The 13,094-nt window shown below is 41.6% G+C and overlaps 1 protein-coding gene across 1 annotated transcript in view; it reads right to left on the reverse strand.

The window, feature by feature from the left end:
• Nucleotides 1-13,094, reverse strand: part of LOC126234831 (metaxin-2-like) — a 166,672-nt gene that overhangs the window by 33,764 nt on the left and 119,814 nt on the right. The window contains exon 4 of the mRNA XM_049943573.1: nucleotides 5,796-5,951. Coding sequence (XP_049799530.1) covers nucleotides 5,796-5,951 — 156 coding nt within the window. The remainder of the gene's footprint in view (nucleotides 1-5,795; nucleotides 5,952-13,094) is intronic.

Here is a 13,094-nt window from a genome sequence, read left to right on the forward strand (position 1 = left end):
TTATTTTACACAAGTCATTCTATTTGTATATGTATGCTTTTATGTATAAGTAATGATAAGAGAAGTATGACGATAACAAGCAAAGTGTTACTCATGAACGGCAAAGAATGCATTTATGTATAAGTAATGATGACAGAAGTATGATGATAACAAGCAAAGCGTTACTCATGAACGGCAAAGAATAATGATTCACTAATCTGGTTACCTATCGAGGTTGGCACTGTATGTATTTGTGCCGCCCTTCGGAAGTGGAATTCCTGCACTATTTAACACATAATGAATACCAGCTCTTCAGAGTTTGAATCATATGTCGACTGAAAGACGACATATTCTATCAATACTGTTGACAATGATAGTAAATATTTTACCACGGCAAGTATCGTATTACATGACTAAAATCACCATTTCTTCTAAGATTTCTTTCTGCGCAGTCACGTTAGATACAACTGTGCGTAATTTTGTAAGAGATGATTAAAGTACTATCTTAACGTCTACATTTTTGACTGATGTAATAGCAACTAAGTAACTGTCTAGTAGCTGTCTAAAGTGATGTAGAAAAATTATGTTTTGTCTAATAGGGACAGTTTGCTAGAAGTATGAACGCAATAGTTATTAATTTGTGATGTTTCGTCTCTGTCTTTCATGTGTGGTGTCTCAGGTGAGCTCAATAGTGATGGTTGCATGGCCAGCAAAAGCTTTTCTGAAAGGCAGCTGAGTTAAATGAGTGTTTACGTGCTGCGCTGCAAAAATGGTAACCACCGACAGTTACGTGTTTGGTGGTCAACATAAACAATTTAGAGAAAATATTCTTTGAATTAAATTAAAATAAAACTTCGAAAGTATTTAACTTTTTCATTTAGAATTTTCGGATGATATTTTTGTAGAGGCAGATCACTGTTGGATTCAGAGGGAATTTATCCTTGATACATCGTATTTTTTACAGCCTGCTCTCAAATATAATGCTCCTTGTTTTCTTTTTTGTAACTCTTCACAAATTTTCTATTCTCTTTCTCGCAAGTGACTCCAAAGAATCCTTTTAGTGAGAGAATGTATTTCAGATCCACGTTCCGCTACCTTCTTTTTAATAGAAAAAGTTTAGCTAAGCGCCAAGTATGCATGACGAGATACATTGTTTACAGGCAGTGAGTGAGTAGTATTGTTGTTTTAATGGCGTAATGAGCGTGTTTGTGATGAAAATCTGATTCTAACAGTGTAAGGCACTATCGCCATGGGTTCGACCTTAGTGAAACATAAGAATTATACACAGTGGTGACAAAGTATTGTTACCAATAAGTGATTGTAAGCACGACTTATTGATACTAGGCGTTTACGTCTGTCGCGTTGATCAATGGACTACACTGTGGAAAGGGCGTGCAGATTATTATAATGGCGTCTGACGATATTTTTACTTATGGGATCTGTGTTGAAATCAGACGTGAATAGATGTGATGGAAAAGATAGTGACTGTCCTTTACTTTGTTTACAACGACATTTCGTTTAGTAATCCTCTTCACTGCAGACACACTATTCATTGACTACAGTATTACTGAGAACACAAAATCTGAGTAAAACAACCCCATTTGTAGTTACAACAGATCAGCTGTTATGGATTAGGTAACGGACAATAACTAAAAGGTAAGGCTGCTAGACCACTGGATCACCAACGGTCACAAAGTCAATTGAGGGTTTTTATAGTTAACGTTTTTAGTGAGGAATTCTCTCATAGCGTGTACTAGACAGCTTATTATTTACCCCCTTGTTTTACCTGTCATAGGTTAATTTCAGTGCAGCTCAATTCCGTCACTTCCTTCACTACGTGGGCCCCAGTTCTGATGTGAAGTTTTTGGCTACTTTCATTTATGCTAGTATTCATTAGTCTCGCGTGTCTTTGGTTTATTTTCAGTTCATATTCCGTCCTCAGTACCCTCTTTATTCCGTATTGTACTCAGCTAATCTTACCGTTGAAATACTTTCCCCAAGAATTTCCTTTCATTTTTAAACGGTAGGGGATAAAGACTGTTCCGTCGACTTACATCCATTTTAATCCGTGTACTTCATTCTTGGTCTTCCATTCCTCTACTGTTCTTGCTTCATATTGTATGTAATCCGCGATTTACAATTTGTACCTGTTTCTTCTGAAATATCAAATACCCTGCACAATTTCACATTACCTGTCGTTTTTTCAAAGTCGACAAACCCTATGAAGGTGTCTTCAATATACTGAAGTCTTGCTACCACAGTGAAACACAACGTCAGAACTGCCTCAATGGTGACTTTTTTTCATGGTCTTATATATTGTTCTTAGCAGAAAGTAGGTTGCATAAGCTGTTACGCTAATGTTCAGCAGTTATTGTATTTATCTGCCTAATATTTTTTCTCTACTTATAGATTCTATAAAGTAACTTGAATAATAATCGTTTGGCATGCTGTTACCCCAAAGATCCTAAAAATTTCGAATGACTGTTTTCAACGACCTTTGCCTTGCTTTATCGCTAGACACTCGTTCCCCTATGCCTTCCAGATCTGCATCGGTGCCTTTTCTCGTTACGGCAGGAGACAGTGACGCCCCATCGCACAAACCGTCATTCCACCCAACCACCCCGTCTTATATTTCTGTATGCAACTACTCCGATGTCCGTGCATTCTTCTTTAACTGATCTGAGTTGCATATTGTGTGACATTCACTACCTAAATATCCACATCACAGAGCATCAAACCCAACTCGTCTTTACTGTCTTTTAGTACCCCACTACTTTACAGATTCATTCTCCCTGACGATTCTACTTCTAAACCCTTCAGCATTACCAAATTGTGGCTAAGTGTGTACATGCTTGTTGGTACATCCTACAAACCTGTTAAGTGTTTTCCGAATCTTTGTGTGGCCATGCAACCCAGCTAATATTTTCCCACGTCCCCTAGCGTATCCTAGGTACACCTCTCACAATCGCAATTCTTAAGGGGCTCCGGAAAGGCTCAAAATCATGAAAAGTTCAATTTTTACTTTTTTGCGTTTTCTGAATCTGCAGACTATTACCTTTTAATAGATATATAACTTATTCAATTCCGAAGACTACAACTATTTTCAAATTTTTTATGAAATGTGTTCTACATGGGCGTGACCCACTGTGGCGCTGTTAAACTGCTGTCAAATGGTGTTATTATTAACGTCCGTGTTCATCAGGTACATTTTAGTGATGTGAGATAAAGTATGTGTTGTGGCTAACCTGTGATGGTTCAATATATATCGCTGGTGTGCTTGTCGATTGTTTCATGTTTATTTACTCTGTCGTTATTTCGAAAATATTCGTAATTAATTCTGTTTCTTGAGTCTCTGTTTTGTTGAAGTATAATAATGAGTAAAAGTAAAGTTATTAGAAATCCTCTGAAGGCTTTTAAGAAAAGGAGAAACGTTGGAAAGCCAAGGTATTTAGAAATATGGGAATGAAGATAGGTTCTAACATGGTATGAGCGATGCTTGCTTTAGACAAGGAACGCCTTCGGGCTGCAGACAGGGCTGTAAAGAGTCTAGAAATACAAGCAAGAGTAAACAGGAGGAGGAACAAGAGGAAGCTGGAGGAGGAGTTTGCAGAGGATGAAGATAATCCATCCTATGGACCTGGAATGCACAAAAAGTTAATCCAATCTTTGTCGCTCGATTCCCAAAACTTTTATTTTCTCATACTAATTACATGTTTTCTAAGGATCTTCCAAACATATTTGTTTCAAACTTTCAGTAAATGTTACACAGTACCTCCTGCATAATTTAACACAGCCTTTTTCCAAAAAACTGTATATTTTTCAATATATAAATAAAAAATTGCAAAAAAATGTTGTGAATTTTCATTACAATTGAATAAAATCATCTTTAATAACTGAACTAAAATTTTGTAAAATCCCTGTGTTAAGTTGTAGCCCATATTCCAATAAATAATGTGTAAAAAGTTCAACTTCCTACCTCAAATAATTTGTGAGAAAAGATGTAATTTATAAGCGTTATTTTAACATTGCAAGTATAGGGCGTTCCGGAGCCCCTTAAACGATGTATGTGATATTACATCGAGAAATTTATTGCAGAATAAAAGCTGCCATTTTCGTCTCTTATTGCTACTGCGGTGCCCGTATTCTCTCGTAACCTTCTGTGGTATAACTTCCCCTACCATAGTGTTCAAATCTGCAGTAAACATTAGATTACTATCACGCTTTACATAGTGTACGGGGTTCACTAGAGGTCCATTACTATTCGCTAGCGCACTTGATCAGATGTAATTTCTATGGATTGCTCACGCGCAGACTGCGATATGGAATATCTGTGCTACAATAGAATCGCAGATCCGAGCAGTGTTGGCAGTAATTCGAGTTTAGTAGCTCGCAGAGAGCAGTCGTGTTTTGTTGCTCGCACAGAGCACTTGAGTTCTGGAGTTCGGACAGGGCGGTGCAACGGTTGACTTGTGTTTGGCCGGTCGTGCAGAACGATGGCGGTGCCTGAGCGATGTGGTATAAGGTAAAAAAATATATATTATTGTTCTCTGTTGCCGCGCGCATATATTAATTGTCACAGCTGACTTAACCACAATGCTATTGTTAAAGTCTCATGTAATTCCTGGCAGAAATGTTTCAATAATAACTTTTGTTCTGAAGAAAACTTTTGCCAGTCATTTATCTGAGTTTAAAGATTTTACGAATTTTTCCTGTGCATACTCATGTTGATTAAGCAAAAGAGAATCAGTTGTTTTCCTACAAATGAAAATCTAGTGGCCAGCATTGCACTGGGCTGTGACAAAAAATTCTCATAGGAGCTGATATATAGACAGAGTTATCTGGCGACATAATTGTGAGGTAAGAATTTTTCAGTTTATTCAGAATGATTTCACAGGTTCGAATCCTGCCTCGGGCATGTATGTGTGTGATGTCCTTAGGTTAGTTAGGTTTAAGTAGTTCTAAGTTCTAGGGGACTGATGACCACAGCAAAATGGTTCAAATGGCTCTGAGCACTATGAGACTCAACTGCTGAGGTCATTAGTCCCCTAGGACTTAGAACTAGTTAAACCTAACTAACCTAAGGACATCACAAACATCCATGCCCGAGGCAGGATTCGAACCTGCGACCGTAGCGGTCTTGCGGTTCCAGACTGCAGCGCCTTTAACCGCACGGCCACTTCGGCCGGCTGACCACAGCAGTTGAGTCCCATAGTGCTCAGAGCCATTTGAACCATTTTCTTTGATTTCACAGGACTATGACGCAGCGCTGCTGACGTCAAAACTTATTAATTTCGATATGCAGTTAGTTTTTAATGGAAGGTCACATTAAAACATGAAATTTTATTATTGGAAAGAAATTTCTCTATTGGCAACTTAAATGAGATTTTTTTCTGTTTTGAGGTTACACTAAATGTGAATATTATAATTATTTTTCTGTTGGGAGGTTACGATAGGCCTACTATGTTTTCCGTTGAATGCTCTCTTATACGCTGTTTGATCTCATCATCTTCTGCCTATGACGTTGACACATACAGCTAAACTACTGCTGCGGGTGTTGGTTTGAATAATCTTATTACTGAAGTGATAACAATAACTCATTATTTGACCTATCATCGTATTCATGTGAGTCTTACTCGTGATGTACTGTCTCTTGCTACTGTTTTTATTTCTCTATATTTGTTTAACTAGACATCCTTATGTTCTCTCCGTTGCACTTCACGGTCCCTCACTTTATCTAGGTGCAGTATTTGCATTCATCCTTAAGATTTTGTTGTTTTCTGACACACCGCGGTTTGACTCTTACAATGTGAGTTTACCTGGGAGAGGGACGTATGTTCTCCGACTGGCACGGGCACCGTTAGCAGCAGGAACAGGTGGCCGTATATCATCGCCTCCAGCTCTGTAGCCTCCTGCCCGAAGAAGTAGGGGGCGCCGCCCAGCTCCGTTGACAGCGTGCTACACACGTCGTCCACCTGTCTGGCCACATCACAGTGTATGTAGAAATCAACATAAAATTTAAATCTACATCTGTACCAAACTTAACTACTTCTGTTGCATGACCGGTTAAAAATCAGTATGTGGCATACTGTTTTTAAATCGTTTTCACATATCGTTTTAAATGGACAGGTATGTAATTGGTTTACTATGAATGTAAGACATAAAGAATTGCCATAACAACAAAGCAGAGCATATAGATATAAACTGGTCGCACTGGCAACTCGAACTTTGACAAGCACGAATGATCATCAAGAACATTTTGCAAGCTTCCTTGACCGCCTCCATGCTAATTTTGTGCACGGACTTGAACTGTTCAAGCTGCGTGAACACGTCGATTTTCACATGACCCTGTGCAAGCTTAACGTTATCAATGTACGTGAGCGTGTGTACCGGCAATGTACAGGGTTGTCGAGCGACGTAAGTCAGCAAATCGCAGATTGTTAGGTATGTTTATCTGAATACATGGAAACTAGTCTTCTTTGAGCCGCATTAACTCCAAATCTTGTCTCGGTAAGGCTAAGAACGATGTTACATGTGCTACTTTTTCTCTGCAATTACAAAACTATAAGCGTTGCCGCAGACATAAAGGTCACTTTTAAAAGGAGGTAAACTCTCCGCGAATAAGCCACAAGAGGAGAAAAGAAATAAAGATAGAAGGCATTTATTAATCCTGTGCAGGAAGAGGTGGAGTACACAAGTCTACACAGATGTGAATATGTGCGTATTTAAAGTCTTCATAACACTTTGGGGCACGAGAGAAATTGTAAATTTTTCTCATTCTTTCGTATTTCTTGTATGATTTCAAGACTTAATTGAAAGTATTGCTAGTAACTGGAGGTTCAAAAGTGTTCCTCTTTTTTCCAGAAGAAACTGTACTAATTTTCAGCCTGTAAGAGAATAAATTAACGTAGAAATCAATTTTTCGTTTTAAACCCACGTATAATGTTGTCTCTTTCTTTTTTATCAAATCATAGTAACCAAGTTGACGAAAAGTAGTCGTATTCCGAACACCGCATATTCAAAGCACGAACTGATGCTTGTACAGGCACGTTTAAATTGTGTAGAGGAGATGGGGATTTGTCCATGGACGCATAAAACACTTGATCACCCTTGTTAGTTTTGCAGATACATATGTACACACGTGAACTAACCAGGGCAATGACTGTTGATGTAAGTCTGAACTGTTGCTGTTATGGTATTCGGTCCGAAGACTGGTTTAATGCAGCTCTCCATGCTACTCTGTCTTGCGCAAGCCTCTTCATCTCCGAGTAACTACTACGACCTAAATTCTTCTCAGTCTACTTACTGTATTCCTGTCTCAGTCTCCCTCTGCGATTTTTAGTTCACACGCTTCCCTCCAGCACCAAATTGCTGATCCCTTCATGTCTCAGAATGTGTCCTGCCAAACGATCCCTGTTTTTGGTCAGGTTATACCGTAAATTTCTCTTCTCCTCAATTCTCTTCAGTACTTTCTCATTAATTAAATGATAATTAAATAGACACCCTAGCTGCAAACAGGAGTTGATATACTTCACTGGGGACATGTTGAAAATGTGTGCCCCGACCGGGACTCGAACCCGGGATCTCTTGCTTACATGGCAGACGCTCTAACCATCTGAGCCACCGAGGGAACAGAGGATAGTGTGTCTGCAGGGACTTTTCCCTTGCACTCTCCCCGTGAGATCCACATTCCCACCATGTCCACACCACTACATTCGTAGTGCGCCTAATAGATGTTTGCCCATCATACTCATACCATGCATGGTCATCCACGGTATGTGTTCTTTCGGGAACAGATACTACCGTCATATATAGTTAAAATATGGCTTCCCGGCCATTGACCTTCTTGTGTGAACGCACACGCTATGCCCGAACTCGTACGGGACTTGGTAGATTAATCTGCCACGAGTAATGAGTATGATGGGCAAACATCTATTAGGCGCACTACGAATGTAGTGGTGTGGACATGTTGAGAATGTGGATCTCACGGGGAGCGTGCAAGGGAAAAGTCCCTGCAGACGCACTATCCTCTGTGCCCTCGGTGGCTCAGATGGTTAGAGCGTCTGCCATGTAAGCGGGAGATCCCGGGTTCGAGTCCCGGTCGGAGCACACCTTTACAAAATGTCCCCAGTGAAGTATATCAACGCCTGTTTGCAGCTAGGTTGTCTATTTAATTATCATTTCATTTCTAGCTTAGCTGCATGGTCATCCACGGTATGTGTTCTTTCGGGAACAGATACTACCGTCATATCTACTTTCTCATTAGTTAAGTGATCTACCCATCAAATCTTCAGCATTCTTCTGTAGCACTGCATTTCAGAAGCTTCTGTTCTCCTTTTGTCTCAACTATTTATCGTCCATGTTTCACTTCCATACGTGGCTACACTCCATACAAATACTTGCAGAAAGGCCTTCCTAACATTTAAATCTGTACTCGAGGTTAACAAATTTCTCTTCTTCAGAAACGCTTTTCTTGCCATTGCCAGTCTGCATTTAAAAATCCTCCCTACTTGGACCATCACGAATTATTTTGCTTCCTAAATAGCAAATGTCATTTACTACTTTAAGTGTCTCGTTTTCTACTCTAATTCCCTCAGCATCATCTGATTTAATTCGACTACATTCCATTTCCCCGTTTCGCTTTTGTTGAGGTTGATGATCTTATATCCTACTTTCAAGATACTGTCCATTCCGTTCAAATGCTCTTCCAAGCCTTTATTTGTCCCTGCCAAAATTGCAATATCATCGGCAAACATCAAAGTTTTTATTTCTTCTCCCTGGGCTTGGATTCCTATTAAACAAAATTATTTGTTTCCTGTACTGATCGCTCAATATACAGATTGAATAACATCGAGGATAGGCTGCAACCCTGTCTCACTCCCTTCTCAACCACTGCTTCCCTTTCGTGCCCCTCAACTCTTGTGCGTCGCATGGTACATCCCAGGTGTTACATGATTCACCCACTGTCCCTGCTGTCGAGACATCTTCGCGGGTACCGGGCGCGGTTGGGCCACCCTCTCCCCAATGGGAGTGGCGGGTTCAGCGGCGTTCGCGGCGCACAAGGCGGAGCGTGAATGTGGAGGCTGGCCGTGTGGCATCGCCCGCTCTGCCTCTGAGTGGACATGTGGCCGCTCCTTCAGCAAGGTCCGAGCAGGCACACGGGGGGAGGGGTTTATTAGTTATTGGGAGCTCCAACGTTAGGCGGGTGATGGAGCCCCTTAGGGAAATAGCGGAAAGGTCGTGGAAGAAGCCCACTCTGTCTGCTTGCCGGGGGTTCTCATCCGAGATGAGGAGGAGGCCCTGCCGGCGGCGATAGAGAGCACTGGGAGCACCCGACTGCAAATTGTTGCTCATGTCGGCACAAATTACTCCTGCCGTCTGGGTTCAGAGATCATCCTCAGTTCGAACAGGCGGTTGGCGGATTTGGTGAAGGCGGAAAGCCTCGCTCGCGGGGTGGAATCAGAGCTAACTATTTGTAGTATCGTTCCCAGAACCGATCGCGGTCCTCTGGTTTGGAGCCGAGTGGAAGGCTTAAACCAGAGGCTCAGACGATTCTGCGGAGATCTGGGGTGCAAATTTCTCGACCTCTGCTATCGGGTGGAGAAATGTAGGGTCCCTCTAAACAGGTCAGACGTGCACTACACGCCGGAAACGGCTACAAGGGTAGCGGAGTACGTGTGGAGTGCACTTGTGGGTTTTTTAGGTTAGAGAATTCCCTCCCTAGGCCCGACAAGACGCCTCCTGAGACACGGCAAGGTAGGAGTAGGCAAAATGCATCAGGGAATAACAATATTAATGTGCTAATAGTAAACCGCAGGAGCGTCTATAGAAAGGTCCCAGAACTGCTCTCATTAATAAACGGTCACAACGCCCATATAGTACTAGGGACAGAAAGTTCGCTGAAACCAGACGTAAACAGTAAAGAAATCTTAAACTCAGATTGGAATGTATACCGCAGAGACAGCCTGAACAGTGAAGGGGGACGCGTGTTTACCGCGATAAGAAGTGCAATAGTATCGAAGGAAATTGACGGAGATCAGAAATGTGAAATAATTTGGGTGAAGGTCACGCTTAAAGCAGGCTCAGACATGGTAATTGGATGTCTCTATAGGCCCTCTGGCTCAGCAGCTGTTGTGGCTGAGCACCTGAAGGATAATTTGGATAATATTTCGAGTAGATTTCCCCACCATGGGTGGAGATTTTAAATTGCCGGATATAGACTGGGAGACTCAAACGTTCATAGCGGGTGGCAGGGACAAAGAATCCAGTGAAATTTTTTAAAGTGCTTTATCTGAAATCTACCTTGAGCAGTTAAACAGAGAACCGACTCGTGGCGATAACATATTAGACATTCTGGTGACAAACAGACCCGAACTATTTGAAACACTTAACGCAGAACAGGGAATCAGCGATCATAAAGCGGTTACGGCATCGATGATTTCAGCCGTAAATAGAAATATAAAAAAAGGTAGGAAGATTTTTCTGTTTAGCAAAAGTGACAAAAAGCAGATTTCATAGTACCTGTTGGCTCAGCACAAAAGTTTCGTCTCAAGTACAGATAGTGTTGAGGATCAGTGGACAAAGTTCAAAACCATCGTACAATATGCGTTAGATGAGTATGTGCCAAACAAGATCGTAAGAGATGGAAAAGAGCCACCGTGGTACAACAACCGAGTTAGAAAACTGTTGCGGAAGCAAAGGGAACTTCACAGCAAACATAAACATAGCCAAAGCCTTGCAGACAAACAAAAATTACGCGAAGCGAAATGTAGTGTGAGGAAGACTATGCGAGAGGTGTTTAATGAATTCGAAAGTAAAGTTCTATGTACTGACTTGGCAGAAAATCCTAAGAAATTTTGGTCTTATTTCAAAGCGGTAGGTGGATCAAAACAAAATGTCCAGACACTCTGTGACCAAAATGGTACTGAAACAGAGGATGACAGACTGAAGGCCGAAATACTAAACGTCTTTTTCCAAAGCTGTTTCACAGAGGAAGACTGCACTGTAGATCCTTCTCTAGATTTTCGTACAGATGACAAAATGGTAGATATCGAAATAGACGACAGAGGGATAGAGAAACAATTAAAATCGCTCAAAAGAGGAAAGGCCGCTGGACCTGATGGGATACCAGTTCGATTTTACACAGAGTACGCGAAGGAACTTGCCCCCCTTCTTGGAGCGGTGTACCGTAGGTCTCTAGAAGAGCGTAGCGTTCCAAAGGATTGGAAAAGGGCACAGGTCATCCCCGTTTTCAAGAAGGGACGTCGAACAGATGTGCAGAACTGTAGACCTATATCTCTACCGTCGATCAGTTGTAGAATTTTGGAACACGTATTACTTTTCTGGAGACTAGAAATCTACTCTGTCGGAATCAGCATGGGTTTCGAAAAAGACGGTCATGTGAAACCCAGCTCGCGCTATTCGTCCACGAGACTCAGAGGGCCATAGACACGGGTTCACAGGTAGATGCCGTGTTTCTTGACTTCCGCAAGGCGTTCGATACAGTTCCCCACAGTCGTTTAATGAACAAAGTAAGAGCGTATGGACTATCAGAACAATTGTGATTGGATTGAAGAGTTCCTAGGTAACAGAACGCAGCATGTCATTCTCAATGGAGAGAAGTCTTCCGAAGTAAGAGTGATTTCAGGTGTGCCGCAGGGGAGTGTCATAGGACCGTTGCTATTCACAATATACATAAATGCCTTGTGGATGACATCGGAAGTTCACTGAGGCTTTTTGCAGATGATGCTGTGATGTACCGAGAGGTTGTAACACTGGAAAATTGTACTGAAATGCAGGAGGATCTGCAGCGAATGGACGCATGGTGCAGGGAATGGCAATTGAATCTCAATGTAGACAATTTTAATGTGCTGCGAATACATAGAAAGATAGACCCCTTATCATTTAGCTACAATATAGCAGGTCAGCAACTGGAAGCAGTTACTTCCATAAATTATCTGGGAGTACGCATTAGGAGTGATTTAAAATGGAATGATCATATAAAGTTGTTCGTCGGTAAAGCAGATGCCAGACTGAGATTCATTGGAAGAATCCTAAGGAAATGCAATCCGAAAACAAAGGAAGTAGTTACAGTACGCTTGTTCGCCCACTGCTTTAATACTGCTCAGCAGTGTGGGATCCGTACCAGATAGGGATGATAGAAGGTATAGAGAAGATCCAACGGAGAGCAGCGCGCTTCGTTACAGGATCATTTAGTAATCACGAAAGCGTTACGGAGATGATAGATAAACTCCAGTGGAAGACTCTGCAAGAGAGACGCTCAGTAGCTCGGTACGGGCTTTTGTCAAAGTTTCGAGAACATACCTTCACCGAAGAGTCAAGCAGTATATTGCTCCCTCCTACGTATATCTCGCGAAGAGACCATGAGGATAAAATCAGAGAGATTAGAGCCCACATAGAAGCATACCGACAATCCTTTCCACGAACAACACGACACTGGAATAGAATGGAGAACCGATAGAGGTACTGAGGGTACCCTCCGCCACACACCGTCAGGTGGATTGCGGAGTATGGATGTAGATGTAGATGTTGTTACTGCCTTCTGTTTTCTGTACAAATTGTACATAGCCTTTTGATATCTAAATTCTACCCCTGCCACCTTTATAATTTGAAAGAGAGCATTCCGGTACCGTTGTTAAAAGCTTTCTCTACATCTCTACTCAACATATCTTCTATGAGAAGTCGTAGGGTCAGTACTGCCCCACATGTTCCTACATTTCTCCGGGATCTAAACTGATCTTACCCGAGGTCGGCTTCTACCAGTTTTTGCATTCGTCTGTAAAGAATTCGCGTTAGTATTTTGCAGTCGTGACTTCTTAAACTGGTAGTACGGTAATTTACACGTTTATCAACACCTGATTTCTGTGGGACTGGAATTTTTATATTCTTCTTAAAATCTGATGGTAGTTCGCCTGTCAATACATCTTGCTCACCAGATAGTAGAGTTTTGTCATGGCTGGGTCTCCCAAGGCTGTCAGTAGCGCTAATGGAATGTTGTCTACTCGCGGTCCTTGTTTCGACCTAGGTCTTTCAGTGCTCTGTCAAACTCTTCACGCAGTATCGTATCTCCCATTTCATCTTCATCTACATCCTCTTCC

This window comes from Schistocerca nitens, chromosome 2 (genome assembly GCF_023898315.1).
Source record: "Schistocerca nitens isolate TAMUIC-IGC-003100 chromosome 2, iqSchNite1.1, whole genome shotgun sequence".
Classification (NCBI taxonomy): Eukaryota; Metazoa; Arthropoda; class Insecta; order Orthoptera; family Acrididae; genus Schistocerca; species Schistocerca nitens.